Source organism: Petaurus breviceps, unplaced genomic scaffold, assembly GCF_028583685.1.
Source record: "Petaurus breviceps papuanus isolate PSGF00001 unplaced genomic scaffold, PetGlider_PUasm1.0 90977, whole genome shotgun sequence".
In the NCBI taxonomy this organism is placed as follows: domain Eukaryota; kingdom Metazoa; phylum Chordata; class Mammalia; order Diprotodontia; family Petauridae; genus Petaurus; species Petaurus breviceps.
This window is the reverse complement of record NW_027187391.1, coordinates 18,014,173-18,036,493: the sequence shown is the minus strand read 5'-3', so window position 1 is coordinate 18,036,493 and position 22,321 is coordinate 18,014,173. Positions and strand designations below refer to the sequence as shown.

Below are 22,321 nucleotides of genomic sequence, written 5' to 3'. Positions count from 1 at the left end.
TTTACTCTTCTAGATGCTAGTGCCTTCCCCTCTGTTCTCTTGTGACTCCGTATATATCTTACATGTATCTACGTATGTGTTGCTTCTCCCATTTGACTGTAGGCTTATTGAATACAGGGACTGTACTTCTACATAAGACTTCTTTTTGGGTCCTCAGGACTTAGCGTGGTGCTTGGTATATAGCAAGTTTTTAATTAATATGTATTGATTGAAATTAGTGGAGAAGCAGAGAATGTCATTGATCTCTGTTTATGGCATAGTCTTCTTTAGGCTAATGATCAGACAAGTTACATTATTAGATTATCATATAAACTATTTAAAAAAAAACACACATCCAGGGTGGCAAGGTGGCACAGTAAGTAAGAGCGCTGGCCCTGGAGTTGGGAGACCTGGGATTGGTTCCGGCCTCAGATACTCAGCACCCACACAGAAGTAACTGGCAGTGTAACCTTGAGAAAGTTACTTAACCCCGATTGCTTTAAGAATATATATAAAATAAAAAAAATACATCCATATTTCATCTTCCTAGTAATAGTGTCCCAAAGCTCCATTGACCTTACTGTCTGATTCAGGAAGCTCTTCCAGACTTCCTTTCATGAGGGCACTATTAGATATTGATTATACTGTACTCACTCAGAGAAGGAACTGTCATGAGGGCACTATTAGATATTGATTATACTGTACTCACTCAGAGAAGGAACTGTCTTTGCCCTTCTTTTCATCCCTAGTGCTTAGCATTGTCTGCAGCACATAGTAGGCACTTAATAAAATGCTGGTTGACTTGAATTAACACTTGTTAAATGCCTCTCTGCTGAGTTTCAGTATTCTTTGCCCAGACCAGCCTTGTACCTGGTTTATTTTCTTGGAATTGTTTACCTTTACTTTTAATCCAAGTACCATACCATTCTAAGCCACTACCTGGAGTTTTTGCTTTGTCTGGCAAACACTTGCTCTTTACCCTCTGGTATTTTCTTATCTTTCATAGAGTGTAGTGATCAAAACGGTGTGTGCCTGCAGCAAAGGCTTCACTAATGCAGAGTTGGGAAAGAGGTTAACTTCATATGCCTTATATATGATACAGCTTTACCTCTTTAGCTTGTGGTATAGGCCTCACCACTGGTCCCATTTTGGTTTGTGGTTTATCCTTTTATATATTATTTGCTTCTCTACTACTTCTCATGTAAAAATGGCATGTTTTGTCCTTTCAAAGACCTACATCTTAGTACTCTGTGTTTGGTCCTTCAGAATTCCATCCCACTGATAGGACTTCACCAGATAAAAAATTTATCTTAATTCTCTTCCTGAAAATACCAGGTCTCCTAAATGATTGCACTTCCCCACACAATTTTTATATATAGTTCCTATGATTTAGTTCAAGACAGAATGTCACAATGCTCTTAGTTTGATGGTGTTTCAATGAGAAACATTTTGAGTGAATTTTTTTGATAGGCTTAATGTTGTCTATCCATTTTTCCCTAGTTTTCCCTGAGTATGTCAGGTGGGACCTAAAGTAAAAGCACCCAATTTCTACTGTTTTTCCTGATTGATCTCTAAAATCAGTTAGAATATCAAAGATGATTAGATGATTTTAGGGTTAGTTCAAGGCAGCATTATATTGACTGAAACATATTTCTTATAGTTGCAATTCCTTAATGATGCTTTATCACCACTGTATCATCACTCATCTGAATATAGACATTATATCTGAAATACAGAATTTAGGTGAGTAGACTATTGTATTACTAAATTTTCATCTGTTTTTACAATATGAACATGAAAATAAAACTTTTATTTTCTCCATGGCACAAAGTATAAGCTAATGGCATAGATGGTACATTGGATAGAGCACTGGACCTGGAATCAGGAAGACCTGAATTCAGTTGTGACCTCAGACACTATGTAGCCATGTGACCCTGAGCAAGTCACTTAACCTTGTTTGCCTCAGTTTCCTCATCTGTAAAATGAACCAGAGAATTAAATGTCAAACCACTCCAGTATATTTTCCAAAAAAAAGACCAAAAAACCACCACAGTGTCACAAATAGCTAGACATAACTGAAATGACTGAACAACAACAATATCAATTACTAAATCAGTAAACATTTATTAAGCAGTTACCGTTTTCTAGGCACTATGGCAGGTACCAGAAATGTGACTACTATGAATGAAACAATACCTAATCTCAAGGAGCTTTTCTTCTAATGGGAAAGGCATTGAGTACAAACATAAGTAAATGCAGAATGATTATAGAAAATAAATAGAGGGCAGTTAGGGATGGAAGCCTCCAGCAGTTGCAGAGGGGAAGTAAAGGCTTTCTATGGCAGATAGTTCTTAAGATGCATTTTAAAGGAAGAGTGGGATTCTGTGAGGCAGAAGAGAGAAGGGAATTCATTCTAGTCATAGGAAATGGTGAGATCCAAGGCACAGAGAAGGGATATGGAGTGTCATATGAGAGGCATGGAAGGAAGGTCAATCTAGCTTGATTGTTGAATGCAGGAGGAGTAATGTACAATATGACCAGAAGATAGCTTGCAACTGGGTTATAAAGGTCTTTCATTACTAAACATATATTTTATCTTAGAAACAGCAGGGAGTTACTGTAGTTTATTAAATAGGGGGTTGACTGCAATAGCAAGAGACTTGAAACAGAAAGACTAATTAGGAGGCCATTGCAATAGTCAGGGTGAGATGTAATGAGACCTTGTACTAAGGTGCTGATTATATGAGTAAAGGGTCATTCCCCAATTGATAAATGGTCAAAAGATATGAATAGGCAGTTATCGAATGAAGAAATTAAAACAATTTATAGTCACGTGAAAAAATGCTCTAAATCATTATTAGTTGGAGAAATACAAATTAAAGCAAACTTGAAAAGTATGTGAGTTGAGAAAGACAGATATCATGGATGTTTTGAAGATAGGAGCAGCAAAATTTGGTGATTATGAAATGAGGGAGTGTGACAAATCAAGGTTAATTCTGAGGCTATCAGTTAATATGAGGAGTATCTCATTAATACCTATCACCTCCAACGGATACGTCATTTATACCATCTAGGATAGGTATGCTGTTCTTGATCTTTCTTATCTTCTCTTCATTGATACAGTAATCTCTCCCAAATGATCTCCACTCTGGGTGTCAGCTCCATGGAGTTAATACCCAAAGCTATAAGCCTACCAGGAATGGGGAACCTGCGACCTCGAGGCCACATGTGGCTCTCTAGGGCCTCAAATGTGGCCCTTTGACTGAATCCAAACTTCACAGACAAAATCTCCTTAATAAAAGGATTTGTTCTATATCACTTGGACTCAGTCAAAAGGCTGCACCCAAGGACATAGAAGGCCACTTGTGGCTTTGAGACCACAGGTTTCCCACCCCTGGGCCTTAGCCAATGCTAATTCCACCTTCCATGTCTGGGGTCACAAAGAGTTGGACATAACTGAATGATTTAACAACTACATAACAAATATTTGTTGGGTTATAATAATAATTACATTTGTGTAATAATAGTGTTTCAAATCTGGTCTCAGACACTTACTAGCTCTGTGACCCTGGGCAAGTCATTTAACCTTTTTTGCCTTAGTTTGCTCATCTATAAAATAAGATGGAGAAAAAAAAAATGGCCAAACCACTTCAGTAGCTTTGTTAAGAAAACTCCAAATGAGGTCTTGGATTGTTGAATAGGACTGAAATGCTCAAACAACAACAATAATAATAGCTAGTATTTACATAGTACTTTAACGTCTGCAAAACACTTTACAAATATTATCTCATTCTATCCCCACAAATGTCCTGGAAGGTAGGTGATATTATTATCTCCATTTTACAGGTGAGGAAACTGAGATACATAGAGCTTAACTGCCTTGCCCAAGATTGCACACCGATTAAGTGTCTGAGGCTAGATTTGAACTCAAGTCTTCCTGACTCCAGGTCCAGTGCTCTACACCACCTTGCAGTCTAAAGCAGCTAAAATATTTACTAAAACAATGTACTAAAGATTTGTAAAGTACTTTCATCATAACAAACTTGTGCGGTAGATAATGACAGTGTTTATTGTTCCCATTTTACAGACTTGCTTTAGGTCACACAAACAATAACTGCCTGGGGCAGTATTCGAACCCAGTAACTTAATTCTAGGTCCAGCATTCTCCAGATAATAACAAGAGGTCTATGATAATCACGTCCTGCCTTGTATTGTACCTATTTTCTACCCTAATCAACTATCAACTCCTTAAGGTCAGGGGCCACTCTGCAGTGCCTTGCACATAGAAGAATCACAAGTATTTGTGGGATATTAAATGATTGTGGGCATGTTGGTGGCAATGCTCAATTAGTAACTAATTTTGGTCCTTCTCAAAACAGAAAAATAAGCAATGTCTGAATTATTTTAGATTCAGTAAAATGGTGTTGAAATAAATACTGTGCCCAGGAAATCCAGTTGCTGTTTACAGCTGAGCCTTGATCATTTGGATATCTAAGGAAGATATTCATCATAAGAAGGAAGTATACTATTTTCAACATATGCACATATGAATAACAGATGTCAGAGTAATAAAAGAACACTGTTAATTCTTCACTAAAAAATGTTATTTTTATGTGTCTGCAGACTGTCAGTGATATTTACTAACACATTTGTCTCTTTTGCAGCATGTAATTGTCACGGGAAGGCTGAAGAATGCTATTATGATGAAAATGTTGCCAGTAGAAACCTGAGCTTGAACATCCATGGAAAGTACATTGGAGGTGGTGTATGCATTAACTGTACTCAGAACACTACAGGCATCAACTGCGAGACTTGTATTGATGGCTTCTTCAGACCCAAAGGGGTAATGTATGACTTACTCTCCCTTTTGTGAGCTACACACATACCTTTTGCTTGGACAAAGATCCATTAAATAGAAAAGAATGATTTTTGGATAGCTTCGTCTAGCATTCTGACAACTGACTAGGCAAATTTCACAGTTGGAAATGTTAGAAAATAGATGGTCAGGTGGTATGAAAACAAAATAGCCTTGATAAGAAAAATGCTCTCAAGGTCAAGGCCCCAGGTTGTGTCTCAGCTTGAATTAGAAGACAATGGAGTCTTATAAACAGAGTGTTAATGTCAGCATGAGTTCTTACATGGAAAAAAATAGGTTTTTTGGTTTTTGCTTTTGGCTAGAATTGATGGGGGGGACTAATGTAACTTTGAAAAACATTCTTTTTTTTTTTCTTTTTGGAGTAATAGAATTTACAACTAGTTACCTACTGACATATAGACTTTTATAGCTATTGTGAATTTGCAAGAAATTTTGAAAACAGCTTCTTAATATATAGAATCTTCTAAGTACAAATCAGCATTTCAACATCTGTCAGGGAATTTCATGGGAAATATTAATTTGAAAACAATCAAGGGAAATGAACTACAGAAATCTTCCAGAATATTCACATAAACATTAAAGATACATATATTTCTTTCAGTTCTATGAGGACATTCATGTTCCATACAGCTATTGGGTTAGATGAACTCTAGTTTCACTTCCAACTCTGAGAATCTGTAACATGCTGTTGGCTACAGTAAAATTTTCTGGCCATAGGATTGTGGATTGCATTTTGAACTTGAAGTCAGGAGGACCTGAGTTCAAATCCTGTCTCTGGCACTCACTATCTTTGTGACCCCAGGAAATTACATAGCTTCTGTCAGCCTGTTTTCTTATCTATAAAATGCAGATAATAATAGCACTATCTGCTAAGGTTGTGGTGGGGATCAAATGATGTCATATATGCAAAATGTTTTGCAGACATTAAAGTGTTATATAAATACTAGCTATCATCATCATTATTATCAAACATATCCATTAAAAATAAGATCACTCATAGTTGGTATTTTAGAATATATTTAAATATAGTAGACCTTTATACTATATCCATTTCTAAATTGATCGTTTTATTTAAAATTGTTTTCTTAAGTTATTCTCTTAATTTGTTCACCTTACAGTCAGTATACTGCTTATCATATCTTACATTTGTATGGTGCTTCATAGTTTTCAGAGCTCTTCCACATAGGTTACCTCCATTGGTCCTCATAAACCCACTGTGAAATAGACATAGCAGAAATTATTATCATTCTTATTTTAGAGGTGAAGAAACTGAGTTTCAGGGAGTAATTTGGACAATTTCTTACTTAAACCAGTGGGTTTTTTGTTGTTGTTGTTGTTGTTGCTGTGACCTATAAAGTGCAAGAAAGTAAAGCAATATATTTGCTAATCCCTCTTCCATGAGTCAGACCACCAAATACTTAAAGACTATCGTTATGTTTCCCTGAAGTCTTCTCCAGTTCCTTTTTATCATCCTGGTGTTTCTCCTCTGGACACTCTTCTGATTCTTAAATGCCCTTCCTAAAATATGGCACATTCAAGTGATCTACCCAAGGCAGATGACCTCCCAAGTCCTGGACATGATGTCTCGGTCAATTTTTTTCCCTTCAATGTGAAATGTTAAAAATATCATTTATAGGGGCGGCTAGGTGGTGCAGTGAGTAAAGGACGGGCCCCAGAGTCAGGAAGACCCTAGTTCAGTTCTAGCCTCAGACACACTTAACATGCACACACACACACACACACACACACACACACACACACACACACAAAACTAGCCATGTAACCTTGGGCAAGTTACTTAACCCCAATTGCCCTCCAAAAGTAAAAAAAAATAAAAATATCATTTATAAAACTTGAAAAGGAAATACTGAAACATCATAGCTGTTCTACAGTATTTCTTTGAAAATGAGTTTTTCTCATTTTCTTTTGTTTTGAAATGTATTATGTATCAACAATATGTGTATGTGTTTCATCTACAGATGTGTGGTATCTATATAAGCAAAAACTGTTTCATTTAAAAAAAACAGTCAAAACTATCAGAAAAATGGTAATATCTACCCAAGTTAAAGTCTGATTCAGCACTGATACCAATTTAATCACACATACCCTCAAACATTTTTATTAAATTAAAGAAACTTTTAAAATAACACAGTTTAAAAATCTGATTATTTTATCCTTTCATGAAGAATTTATAATTTCCTAACTTAGTACAGATAGTTTCAATTAATTAATGAATTATTCTTCATAATTACTCAAATAATTTTATTATTTTAAGTCACAAATCAAGACTTTTGAAATGCACTTGGGCACTAGTCCATTTTAAAATGACCTAAAGAAAAAATATGAGACAATACCTCCTCCACTTCTTTGCAGAGGTGAGAAAACCATGAGTTAAGGAAATTGCACATATCTTCAATTTTTTTCTGTGTATTGATTGTTTTTGTTCATTGTTTTTTTTTCTCTCTTTTAATATTCTTTGTTATATGGGTTAGCTCTCTAAGAAGGGATGGAGAGAAACAAGAGGAAATTTGAGTGATATTTTTTTAAAAAGCTGTCTATAAACTTAAAAAAAAGCACCCAGATGAAGCTGCTGCTAACATATAAACAATTGGTGGTAAAGACTGGAATTTAATAGAGCAATAGCCAAAATCTTGAGAGGTGCAGATATGGTTATTTAGATTAAAAAAAAACGGTATGTGGCAGGAGAGAGGAAGATGTGCATATGAAAAAACATTGCACAGCATAAAGCAACAATAGTTATTAGTAGACTATCTGGGGTGTTGAGGAAGGGTTATATTAATAAAAACAAAAGTGGCAACAATAACAACCACAATGAAGTTTATTTGTGGAAATGGAGGAGATTTTATGGCAATTCATTGTTGCCAGAGTATAAAAAAGGATTATCCTAATAAAGCCCAGCTTTTTGTGATTAATTTGGATTATGTAAAGAAATATTAAAAATGCTACAACATTATAGAAACCTATAATAAGGCTTACCCAATACCCACAGTTTTGCTCGATGGGTTAGATTATGTATCAGAAACTCAGTATCTTTTGCATGATTAATCTCTATACTACAAATTCAAAATTTCTAGAGTGCTTAGGCAGAAAACTTTACTGGAATTGCACTATTATCATAGACAGAAATATTGTCCACAGTCATCCAGATGTTGATTCAGAAAACTTAAAAAAAAAAATTTAACATATGGGGTGACTAGGTGGTGCAGTGAATAGAACACCAGCCCTGGACTCAGGAGTACCTGAGTTCAAATCTGACCTCAGAAACTTAACACTTACTAGCCGTGTGACCTTGGGCAAGTCATTTAACCCCAATTGCCCTGCCTTCCCCCCTCCAAAAAAAACCTGTGTGTGTGTATGTGTGTATAAAATGTCCCCACATGAAATACAATCTCCAAAGTACATGAAAAGAAAAGCTTTTAAAATATAGAGAACTAACTGAGGAGAACAAAATGATGTAGCACACTATCTTCTCCATTCTGTTTATTACAGGGGTTTTACTGATGATGAACTGACATCCAGATGCTTTAATTCAACTAAAAAGGCAAACATTTTATCCACCAGGAAAAATTCCCTTGAATGTTATCTATAAAATAATAATAGAAAGATAGTGGCTTGTCCCAGGACTATTTCTAGCTAAGCCCCACCAAAAAAGTTTTAAAAGGATGAAAAATACTGGATAATGACAAGAATGGCTAATATTATATAATCTTTCAAGCAGGGCCAGGGAAGCTGCAGTCTCGAAGTCACATGTGGCCTTCTAGGTCCTTGGGTACAGCCTTTTGACCGAGTCCAAGTTTTATAGAACAAATCAGTTTTTTAAGGGGATTTGTTCTGTGAAGCTTGGATTCAGTTGAAGGGACACACTTGAGGACCTAGAGGGTCACACATGGTCTTGAGGCCCCAGGTCCACCACCCTTGGCCTAAGGGTTTTCATGTATATTATCATATGTGATCCTAACAGAAATCTTGTGAGGATTGTTGCTATTATTGTCCTCATTTTATGGAAAAGAAAACTCACTTGCCCAGTGTCATTTCACCAGTAAGTACTTAATGTAGGATTTAAGCCAATGTCTTCATGACTCTAATTTCAGTTCTCTGTCCTTTCAGAATTTAAGAGCCTATAACACAGGCCCTGCTGGTGATTGTGAGGAAGTGGTTGGTAGAAAAGGTTGGATGAGAGAACATAAACAACTATATAGCATAATATAATTGTGGCATCACAAGCTAAAGTTCAAATACTAAATATCTCATTGTCTGTACCTTTGTTAAAATTTAAACGTAAAAATAATGTTTATTTACCTGTATAAACATCACATCAAAAGACATAGGAACCTATATATTCATGGACCTGAAAAACACCTGGGAGATCATTTTGTATAACCATTCTCCTTATTTAATAACCAGACATGATTTTCAGAGTATCACTTTTCTTTCTGACAAGGTACTGTGCCTATTCATTCTAAGTTCAGCAGAGTGTCAAGCATATTGTGAGAACTGTCCAAAATATTCAGATTAGAATAGATCAGTTGTTGCCATTTCTAGTGGTTTTTACATATTAAATTGACTCTAGTACTGCATTGAATGACCATACTTCTGTCCAGGAAATGATCATCTATACTCAATGGCTTGTCATGAAGATCAAAAATCCCAATCAAATAAAGACATTTATTTAAGTAGAAGCCAGAAGTCACAAAGAACTAGAACCAGATAGACAAGGATTGTCATTAAAATCAGTGATGTAGCCTAGTGAATAAATGATGTGTCAGGTGCTGTCTTTTATAATGCCAAACAAGTTTCCATTAAAAAAGTAACTCTAGCTATGCACTGAGTTATTCCTGCTGGAATTATTTTTTTCCTTTTGTGTAGTCCTAGCCACTAAGTAACCTTAGGCATGTCATTCAATTTCCCTGTGTCTATGTTGTTCCATCTGGAAAATGTACTTAGAAACAATAATACATAAAGCAGCCATGCAAATGAATATGGACCCAGAGCCTGCTTTAGGTCTAAAATAAATCACCTGTTAGAAAAGCAGAACATTTGTGAGAAATTGAAATGAGGACTCATGCATTTAATGCATATAGAACGATTCTTCATCACCACTGTGACACTGACATATTTGGTAACAGGTAGAGCAAATGTTCAGTTTAATAAAAATCTTTGTAGATCCCCAGTTTTGGTTAGATTTCCCTCCCAGGGATCTGTTGTACCATGAGTACAATAAGTATCAATGAGCAGATTTTTCTTCAGGAATCTAAGAGATTTTAAAGTAGAGTTAGTTTCTAAAAAGTTTCTTTATGAAATATTTGCCATGTTTATTGTATTATGATTATAATGACTGACCCGAAAAAGGCACTGGTGAAGTATTAGGGAAAATTTGATTTGCTTCTTAATTGTTATGAATTGCTAAATGTTGGCATTTCTGCCATTGTGAAATTTATTTTAAAATATATCCTTGTTTTTGATTTGCTGTTTTTTAGGTATCACCAACTTATCATAGGCCATGCCAACCATGTTATTGTGATCCAATTGGATCCTTACATGAAATCTGTGTAAAGGATGAGAACCATGCCAGACGAGGTAAGAAATGTGTTTTGGAGATACAATAATGATTTTAAAGGGAAGCAAAATTTATTAGAGGAGTGGAATCCAAAAAAAGAAAATCATTTGTTGGTTCTACCAGTTCATTTGCAAGTCTATATAAAAATGACATTAACAAAGAAATATTATTTTGTGGATATCACAAGTGGTAGTATGTCATAGGAGATAGAACTGACTGTATGACCTGGGAAAACTCACTTAATCTCTCAATACTATAGGCCAAGGGTGTCAAACCCCAACAGGAATGTGGGCCACTAAAACATGCATAAAGTTCCCTCCGTATGCATATTGGTTTAGAAAACCAAACATTAACATTATCTATGTTTTATTATATTTTTATTTTGTTAAACATTTCCCAATTACATTTTAATTTGGTTTGGGTTGTATTTAGGAGTATTGTGGGCCACATGTCAACTGCCATCAGCTTTGATACCTCTGCTCTAGGCAACTTTCTCAGACTGTAAACTCCAGAAAAGTTATTGTCCCACAAATGTAGAAGGAATTTCTTCATTTAGGAATTCACTATGCCAAAGTGATTATAGGTCTAATCTCTATCCTCTATTCCACATTTAGACTTAGGTGGCATCTGTGTATTTATAATGTAATTAAAGAAATTCTAAATGTGTATATTTATCTCTGTCTGTCTGTCTATCTAAACAGTAGTTTATGACCAAACAAGAGACAGAGAGAATCATGGGAAGTAAAGTAGTTAATTTTGATTACATGAAATTAAAAGGCTTTTGTACAAATAAAACTAATGCAACCAAAATTAGAAGGAAAGAAGAAAACCGAGGGGGGAAACTTATGACAGATATCTCTGATAAGTGCCTCATTTCTCAAATACATAGAGAACTGAGTCAAATCCAATAATAACTCTAGTCAATCTCAAGTTGATAAATAGACAAAGATATGTGAAAAATCAGTTTTCAGAAGAAGAAATCAAAGCTATTAGTAGTCACATAAAAATGAATCTCTAAATTACTGCTAATTAGAGAAATGCAAATAAAAACAACTCTGAGATATTACCTTATACCTATTGGATTAGCTAATATGGCTGAAAAGGAAAATGACAATGTGCTAGAGGGGATGTGGGAAAATAGGGACACAGATACACTGTCAGTAGAGTTATGAACTGGTCCAACAGTCCTGGAGAAGAACTCAAAACTACACCCATCAGGCTGTCAAACTGTACCTACTCTTTGTTTGATGCAGTAATACCACTACTAGGTCTGCATCCCTAAGAGATCAAAGAAAAGGGAAAAGGACCTTTATGTAGGACAATATTTATAGCAGTTCTTATGGTAGTAGCAAAGAATAGGACATTGAGAGTGTGCCCATCAATTGGAACATGACTGAACAACTTGAATTCTGTAACTATGATGGAATACTATTGTGCTATAAGAAATGATGAGCAGAAAAATCTGGGAAGACTCATAGGAACTCATACAGAGTGAAGTGAGCAGAATTAGGAGAGAACATTGTCTACAGTAACATCAATATTGTAATGATGATCAACTGAGAAAGACTTAGTTACTCCTAGCTACTTTTTTCTTTTTACTTTATTTCTCTTGGAGTTTTGTGTGTGTGTTTTTCTTTTGCAACATGGCTAATCTGGAAATATGTTTTGCTTGACTTCACATGTGTAATCTATATATTTCTTGCCTTAGGGTAGGAATACGAGGGAAGGGTAAAATCGGAGCTCAAGTTTTTTTAAATAACTTAATTTTTTAATGTAATTGGGAAATGTTTGATGAAATTAGTAAATATATATATATTTTTCTAAATCTATAGAGCAGTTCTGAAAGTCAGACCATTCTTTTGGAAGAATGATAAATAGTGGTTAGAAGAGATATTCTGATTTCTTGAGCCAAGTCAAGTAAATCTAATTCTTTTTCAACAAGACAATATGGAGATAACTAGGTGGCACGGTGAAGTTGGAATCCAAAAGACCTGAGTTCTCATCTTGTCATTGATACTTAGTAGTGACCCTGGGCAAGTTACTTTACTTCTCTTAACCTCATTTTCCTCATCTATAAAATAAAGGGATTGGATTTTATGGCCTCTAGGGTCCCTTCCAGATCTAAATCTATGATCCTATGATACTAAATATTTTGAAAGAATATATTATTCTATGTATATTACATAACATCTATTATACATATTTTATAATATACTTCCATATATACATGTATATGTGAATATATGGGATAGAATAATCTCATAGAGATAAATCTAAAAGGAAAGGCATAGAAATTTGGTTATATTGTTAAGGTAAAGAAACATATTTTGTCAATCAACAAGCATTTATTGAGTACCGGGACTATGCTAAATGCTGGAGATATAAAGAAAAATTGAAAGAGCCCTTATTCTCAAGGGGATTATACTCTATTGAGGGAGATGATATGTATAAGTATAGACATTTTCTATAAAGATGATACAAGGTGGAAGTGAGGGAAGGAGCAACTGGGGGGGGTTATGAATTCCCTTCCCTCCAGAGATATTAGGAAAGGCTTGCCATGGAAGATGGCAATTAAGATGCTACTGAGAATGAAAATGCAATATAAACACCAAAGATAACCCATAAAATGTTTTCAAATTCCAAAGTATATCTCTGGTAAGGGATGTCTTAGAACCTGATCTAGTGATATTTTTCCTTGTTTCAGTTCTCTTTAAAGGTAAATTGATATATGATAAGGAATGACTAAAATGAATTATCTATATAAACTTTGTTTTTTCATTAACTGTTCAAGACCAGCAAGAGTATGTGGTCATAGTATTCTAGAGGAAGGATCATCCAGTCCTACTCTCTCATTCTATACTCTGACCCTGTAAATTTGGACAAGTTAATTTACTTCTCTGAACCTGTGTAGAATGAGGGGTTGGGAAAAATGATCTCCAGGGTCTTTTCCATCTTTAAATCTGTGATATTATAGCCATAGATTACAGATGGCAAAACTGAGGTTCAAATGGATTAAGCAATTTTTGACATTGTCCTGTACCATCCTTGTAGGAAAGATAAAGAGCAAAGAACTAGGTAAGAGTACAATTACCTGGTACAGTTATGTGGATTCAGAACTTACTGGATGACTAGACCCCACAGAAGTCACTAATGGGTAAATATCTTGGAGAAAAGGATCTTTTTGGAGTGTTTCAGGAACTGTCCTTGGTCCTATGCTGTTTGACATTTGAATCAATGATTTGGTTAAAGGAATAGACAGTATTCCTATCAAATTTGCAGGTGACATAAAACTGAAAGAAATCCCCTCAAAAAATTATATTGACAGGCTAGGACAATGTGTGCAATTGTCTAATCTGATGAAATTTGATGGATATAATTGAAATAGATTTTAAAAAAAGATAACTTGCACAGGTACAACATGAGGGAGATATGGCTAGAAGTCAGACTTAATGATAGAAGATCTAAAAAGTTTAGTGAACTAAAAGCTTAATCTGCATTATTGTTGTTATTATTATTAAATTATTGTGAAGTGACAGGCAAAAGGCTAAAGCTAATTCTGGGATGTATTTAGAGGAAAGTAGTGTCCACAGAGAGGCAAAAATTTTTCTGTATTCTGCCCCTAGTCATCACTGGGCATCTGAAGTATAGTGCTCAGTATCAGGTATGACATTTTGTTATACTAGCGTGAATCCAAAAGGGTACGGCCAGGCTTGTGAGAGGATTCAAAAATGTGCTGTTATATAAAGATTAGGAAAAGAAATTGAAGAAGCTTGGCATAAATAATAAAATACTTAAGGGGGACATGACAACTGTCTTTAAATATTTAATGGGTTGCTACTTTTTGGAGTGATTTCATGTATACTTTTCAGCCTCAGAAAATAGAACTAGCAATAATAAAAGTTATAGAGAAGTAATTTTCAGGCCAAGGTAAGGCAACTCTTGACAAATAAATAGTGCTACCCAAAAGAGAAGTGTGCTGCCAAAGTGTTAGTAAATTCTCCTATTCTTTAGATCTTCAGGTGAGAGCTACTACTTTGAGTATTTCGAGGGATATTACTATGTGGCTATGAGTTGAACTAGATGGTTTTTACAGGATCCCTCAAAATCTGTGATGTGGAATATGGTCATAGTGATGCAGATAACAAGAAATAGATAAGAGATACAAACCTGAGGTCCTATGACCCCAAGTTTTTTTTTCCTTTCTACACTGTAATATTATATTTACATGCTATATTCAAAAACTATATGATTATATTTCTATCCTTAAGGTCCTTGTAACCATATATATGGAAAAAATCCAAAGTTTCGTTCAAGGTGGAAATGTTGCATGTTGCAGTGGTTTCTTTTATTGCTTTGTGTCCCCTTGCCCTCTTCTGTTTTCTAGAAAAAAAATTATACTGCATGATAAATTGTGATGTCACTTAATTAGATTAATTGTATATTATTGATAAAACAACCTTTTAAATATATGTATATAAAATGTACATACACATATATGTGTATGTGTGTGTCTACATATATACATATATATGTAGGAGAAAAGGTACATAGCAGAGCTACAGAACAAAGAGGGTGAAGGATGGTAATTGCCCAGGTGATTATTTCAGTTCAAGAAGGTGATTAGAGTGCAAATACAATGATAGTCTTAAGTAATAAAGCAGGGATGGTACAATTGTGCCATAAATATAGACTAATATCATATTGAATAAAGAGAAATGTTTTATGATTCTCTTATTTGGAGTGTAAGCATACACTAGTATGCCATTACCCTAAAACCTCAATAGTATGAGTAAGGAAAGCAAAAACTTTCTTAAACCATGACATAAACTTGTCTCTAATCTTGATCAAAAATGGGATTATTTTTTTTTCCTATTGGAGAAGTCTCAATCAAAGAGGCAGTTTTTGTCTCAAAGTAAACTAGGAAAAAGAAGGAAATTTTAGTGCCACAGACTTTTGATGAAGGGCAGCCTTCACTTGATTCCTCCATTCCAAGCTAAATGCAATGGGTCAGAGTGGTGTAGTGAATAAAATCCTGGACTTGGAATCAGGAATATTTGCATTCAAATCCTGCCATATACACTCACTAGAGGAATAATCCTAGACAAGCCATAAAGTTCATCTCTGAGCTTGTTTGTTGTTCAGTCATTTTTCAGTCTTAGCTGACTCTTTGTGACCCCATTTGGGATTTTCTTGGCAAAGACTTGGCAAAGGAATGGATTGCCATTTCCTTCTCCAGTGCATTTTACAGATGAGGAACTGAAGCAAGTAGGGTTTAAGTGGCTTGCCCAGGGTCACAAAACTAGTAAGTGTCTGGGAACTCCACTGAGCCTCCTAGCTACCTATAATCCCAGGAAAAGATTATAGTACCTATATAACAAAGTTGTTGAGAGGATCAAATGAGATCATTTTTAAAGTGCTTTGAAAACTTTAAATGACACATGTATAAAAGTGATTATTATTAGTTAACATATGGAAAACTGATTATTAATATATTAATGAGCCAAATTCCCCCTATTTTGAATCAGGGAAAAAATACCATAGATTTCAAAACCATCTAGTTTAGCCTCCCCCTCTTTCTTATCATGTACTGTTTGTATATATGTTTTGTCTATGATTCTTCTGTCTACCTAACTATATACATTTATCTGGAAAGCCAGAAACCCTTATCTGTTCATCATTTTATAATATATTCAGCACTAGGGAAGTGAAGTGACTTGTCCAGGTCTCTCAGTTAGTGGCAGAAATGGGATTCTGGATTCCAGGTCTCCTGACTCCTTATTCAATGCCTTTTTATTTTGAGTATATTTTATTTTAAAATAAAATAAACATTTATCAAAATTAGTGCTAAAATGTAGGTAGCCAAGGAACATTTTTGGTAGAATACAATATTAATTTTTAAATATTAAAACAATATTTTCTCATATTATCTTAATTAGAAGAATTAATCAGGAAAAATTAGAAGTCCAGTCCAACTCATTCATTTTACAGCTGAGGAAAATGAAGCCCAGAGAATCAAACTGATTAATCAGTCAGCAAGCATTTATTAAGCAGATACTATGTTCCAAGTTCTGTCTTAAGTGTTATCACAGAAGTAGTGAAAGAACTGAGATTCAAACCCAAGCCCTGTGACTACAAATCTAGTACTTTGTCTTGTGGGCCACCCTTCACAATTTTCAATGGCCAGCTCATCTCATTTCCAAAACTCAGAAAAAAGAGTGATTGCTAAGGGAGAATGTAATTAAAATATTCTTCACACACATACATATATATATACACATATATTTACATACATATACAAGCACTATATGTGTATATGTACATATACACACATATATGAAATGTATATGTGTGTATATATATATATGTTTATCCTTGCAAATTTATTGAAACGACCACTTACCAAGACTCAAGAAGAAGCATATTATACCCACCCATTAAACTTATTTTTTTGCTTTTCTTTTGGGTTTTGTTTACTCTCTCGAGTCTAAAGTTTAGTTGCCACTTTATTAATCAAAAATCCTGGAAATTTCAGTTTTGAAACAAAAGAAGTAAACAAATCTCAGCCCATCATACTCCCTTTCCTTCCTTTTCCACATAGGTTTTCAAAGGATTATTGCTATCATTATTTTTTGTTTTTGTTGTTGTTGTTCGTCTGTTTCCCTATGAGCAGTACACTGAACCAAATCTCTCCTTGGGGGACTCTAGCTGATAGCTTTTAGGGGGCAGCTACAGAAAATCCTTTGCTATGGTTCAGACTCCTCCCATCTTCAGACCTGTTCTAATACAGAGATCCTGAAAACATGTCCCCTGTACACCCAACAATTGCTTAGGTCCACTATCCTGGGGGTTATAATTTGCTCTGAGAGGAAGATAATCTATAGCTGATAGCTTTCTCTTTGACTTTGATGCACCGAAGCCCATTGGACACTATTCCCAGCAGTTGGTATGGTTTCATATTTTAAAGCCTTTCTTGAAGGAAAGGCAAATCTTGATTTCTTACTTTGTTGCCATGATCTACATAGATTGATTGAGCTTCAAACCAGAATTATGTAGATTTCATTTTATTTCAGATTATATGCATCTAACCTACTTATATTGACATCATTTTGATATTTCCCTAGGTCTGTTCCCTGGATCTTGCCATTGCAAACATGGCTTCGGAGGAGTCAGATGTGATCGTTGTGCTCGGGGTTATACTGGTTACCCTGATTGTGTGCATTGCAATTGCAGTGGCTTAGGAAGCACTAATGATGATCCTTGCATAGGACCCTGTATCTGCAAGGTATGAATTTTGAGGCTTGCATTTTTGTCAAGTACTTACTCTTCTGCCACGAATGAAGGTCATCATTTTTTGGTTTTCTATTATATCTGCTGCCATGAAGCAATTGTCACTACTTTTATAGTAAATAACCATTATCTGTTCTGAATGTGACACTCCAGTAAGTGTCTTTTAAATGGCTACTGGGGACACCCCAGCGAGACACTGAACTTCAGTCAGACACTTCTGAGCCACCTGCTGTTCATGTAAACAGTTAGAAATACACAGAATTTGAACTGCTTATGAATCCTTCCAAATCTGAATTGTTTTCTAACAAAATATCTCTCTAAACCTCACCTGATTCACCTGTTATAAAAAGTAGTCACAAAGGCCCAAGAATAGCATGCAATATGGCCTTAGAACTCTAAATGTGATCAAATCTAGTCTGATTTTTCCTCCAGTTTCCAAAATAATAGTTTGCTTAAAGAATTTCTTAAAGGATTTATGATAATTGCTAAAATTTGACACAGGGCTTGGAGTTGCTGCTTAAAGTCAAATTCTTGCTCTTAATTATCAAAATGGAGTATATGGCCTAAACAAAGTGGGTTTGTTTAAAGATCCCCTGAGTATGCATGAATGCCTTCCCTTTCTCAGGGACATGGTATGAAAAATAAAACTTTATTTTCAGTGTACCTTTGCCTCAAATGCTAAAATTAATAACAAATTCTCATTATAGTCCCAGGACTTTTCTGTAACTAAAAAGAAGGTGATCAGAAAGATCTATATACTCACAGAAACTCACAGTATGAATCTAACTGGTTTCCAAACACTCCATTTATTAAGCACCAGCTGTGTGTATGGCACTCAGTTATTGTAGATATGATGTTATTTAAGCTTTCTTAAGGTAGAGGCTATTTTTTACTTTTGTCATATTCCTAGTGTCTAGGTGTATAGTACCTAGCACACAGTAGGTCCTTTATAAATGCGCACTGAGTAAATGAAAGGAAAAATCAATACTATCCAATTCAACAAACATCATAAGGGTTTAAAACCATATGCCACTTGGAGGCAGTGAGGTGGTAGAGTAGATATAGTCCCTGACGTGGAGTCTGGAAGACCCATCTTCCTGTGTTCAAATCTATCCTCAAACACATACTAGCTGTGTGACCATAGACAAGTCACTTAACCCTGTTTACCTCAGTTTCCTCTTCTGTAAAATGAGCAGGAGAAGGAAATGGCAAACCAATCCAGTATCTGTGTCAAGAAAACCCCAAAGGGGTCACAAAGAGTCAGACATGACTTAAATGATTGAACAACAACATATGCCACACTTTGTGCTTCAATGTTTGGATCCAAAGACAAAATGAGAAATAGTTCTTGTCCTAAAGGAACTCACATTCTGTTAAATCTATAGTAGCCAACAGTGCTTTTTCCACAATCGAAGCTTAATAAATGATGGACTGTTTGGAGCTAGGGTGATACAACACACAAAGAAATAGTTATAAACAACAATTTGAAAAAGAGACAGAAAACACTAACAACCAATTAGTACATCAAGAAGGTTTTAATTTAATCAGCTACATTTAAGATTCCAGTATAATGACTTCCAGGCCACAAAAATGTAGAAAAACGGATAAATAGATTTTACAAAATCTGAGGCCAGGATATTGAGAAAGAAAATAAAGCTGGCATTCTAATCTCCTAAAATTGAGTGCTACTTCTAGTTTTTTTTTTACATCTTATATCTTAGTGGTAGAGTAGATCCTAAGCCTTCTTTTGTCTGCTTCAGTGCCTATAAATACTATGTAAAGAAGACAGTCATAAATATTGACTATATACAGAGTAAGTCTGTGATTCTATGAATGAGCAAAGTTTCTGGAGCACTGTTAATAGAATTATACATGTATTCTGATTGACTGGATTCAAGGACTTTCTTCAGGATGTCCCAGAGGTTCTCATTCAAGAAGGAAGCTGAGTTAACAGATGAATAGTAGCTAATAGCAAACTCCTTAGGAACTCAGGCCAAAGAACAGCATAGTGAGTGAATAGGATACTGAATTCAGTCACAGAAGACCGGGGTCTAATCCTACCTCTCTTGCTAGGTGTGCAACCCTGGGCAAGTCACTCAAACTCTTTCGGCTGCCATTGTCTCATCCTTAAAATAAAGATAATAATAGCCAGACTACCTACCTAACAGGGCTCTTGTGAAGGGAAAAAAAAAACATGTTGTAAACTCTAAAGTGCCATAGAAATTTGAGGAATTGCTATTCAATGGGAAGAAAAGACAGATTTCAAATATTCACAAAGAAAAAATAATAGCAAATAAGACTTGAAGTGGGGGTGTGTCCAAAAAAGCCCAGGACTGGAATGTTGTCACCATTAGCAAAACTCTGTGGGAAAGCTCCTCTAGCAATTGCCTGCCTTTTTCTTATCTCAGGCTTATGGGGAGAGTAATTATAACCCTATTCATAAAGATGCCCCCTGCAAAGATACTTGAAGCTCTACACAGACAATTAGAATCCAACAATAAACAACGATTTAGAAATCATAAAGGAGAATGAAAACCAAATAAATAGCATCATTAAAAGAGTTGCCCTTCAACTATGTATAATTTTTTTTGCTGATGTCTAGGTAGACTCATAAATTAAATGTGTTTTAACCAATAAAAAGCCAAACAATTTCCAAATGGAACTGAGTAAAATATAGTATAATGAAGAGTTTGACTTATGTATTCTAAAGTATGTAAGTACTTGGTTCAATTCAATGAATAAATAAGATATAATCTAAGGCATTTCAATAAAATACATATACCCTTTGAATGTTGATTAGGCTTTTGAAAATGCTGATAGAAATGTGGTAATCTATGCTATGATGTAATAAAACCTGGAGATGACAATAAGATCATATAAACTCCAAAATGGTGTTTAAAAAGAAAACTTAAAGGTCAAGAAATGCAAGTTGATGGAGATATGAATTTGAAATTGAATTATCACCATGTGGTTGCATATGCAACATTTCCAGGTTATTTGATACATTTGAGGCTGAGATTTTTGAATGCTCATGAATATTGAAGATGGATAGGGTAAAGATGAAATGAAACATGTATTCAGGTATATTTTTCTATAGGATGTCATTCTTAAAAATGCTTAGAAGCTTGAAGGATATCAGGAATGTTGGTTTCCTTAAGCAAGCTACCATAATATTCTAATGAATGCCATAGTTTTCATAAAAGATAAATGTAGCCACAGCTAAAATGGCTCTGCCTTTGATTGAGTAATCAAAAGATTCAATAATTCAATCTATTTCAATCTCATACAACAAACATTTATTAAGGGTTTTCTAAGTATCAGGTATGTGTTAGGTCTTAGAGACAAAAAGACAGAATATAAAATATATACCATACCTAACACAATGCCTTTTGCATAGTTAGTATTTAATAAATAAGGGGCTGGTTGGAACGTATTTTGTATCAATGTTGGAGTTTAAAATTGGAGAGTATAATAGACCACATTTATATAGCTCTTTATAATATGTTTTACTCCCATTTTCATTTGAACCTCGTAACCCTGCAAGGGAGTGTGAGCATCATTATTCCATTTTATAGATTAAGAAACGGAGACATACTAAGTTAAATTATTTTCCCCATATCATAGCCAAGTAGTGATGAAGCCAGCACTTGAATTAATGTCCCCTACTTATAAAGCAAGGGCTCTTTATCTACACTCTACATAATAATAATAGTTGACACTCATGCTGTGTTTTAAAGAGTGTGGAGTACCTTAACACATATTATATAATTTGATCCATGCTTGGAATGCACTGCCTTTTCCCTTGTTTCATTAAATCTTTAGTTTATTTTCAAACTTAGCTCAAATGCCACCTTCTCTATGAGGACTTTCTTGATTTCCCTGGAATGTTAGTGTATCTTCCACCCAAATTACATTGTATTTATTTCCTATGTATCTTGGATATACTTTTGTATATACTATTATAATGTAAACATCTTGAGGGTAGTTACTATTTAATGTGTGTGTGTTTGTAGTATGTGTGTGTGTGTGTGTTTGAATACCTCACTGCCTAGAATTGACCTCCTCCTTACTGTTCCTCTCACATGATACTCCATTTTCCAAATCTGAGCATTTTTACTAGCTGTCCGCCATGCCTGGAATGTTCTTCCTCCTCATTTCTATCTCCTAGACTCTGTGCCCTTCTGCAAGTTTCAGCTAAAATCCCACCTTGCACAGGAAGCCTTTCCTAGCCTTAGTGTCTGCCTCAATTCATTCTATATATATATATATATATACACACACACATATATATATATATATCTTGTATATAAGTATGTTGTGTGTGTATGTTATATATATGTATGTTGACTCCCCATTAGACTGTGAGCTTTTTGAGATCACTAACTAGCAAATGGAAAGTATTTCAGCATGGCTGCTATATAGAGTATGTGAAGGGCTGCTGGAGAAATAAATCACAGACATATTGTGTCTTGAATGATATGCTAAGGAGTTCATTGTTAATTTAGTAAGTAATGAGGAATTCCCCATTTTTTTCAGAATAGGAGTAATATCATCAGACCTGTATGCTAGGAAGACCATTTTGGCAGTAGTGTGAAGCATGA

General features: G+C 35.0%; 1 protein-coding gene across 1 annotated transcript in view; it reads left to right on the top strand.

Annotated features, from left to right (window-relative positions):
- The window catches only part of LAMA2 (laminin subunit alpha 2), an 831,335-nt gene that overhangs the window by 333,187 nt on the left and 475,827 nt on the right, over nt 1–22,321 (top strand). Inside the window, exons 8-10 of the mRNA XM_069077437.1 lie at nt 4,644–4,822; nt 10,354–10,453; nt 17,555–17,715. Coding sequence (XP_068933538.1) covers nt 4,644–4,822; nt 10,354–10,453; nt 17,555–17,715 — 440 coding nt within the window. The remainder of the gene's footprint in view (nt 1–4,643; nt 4,823–10,353; nt 10,454–17,554; nt 17,716–22,321) is intronic.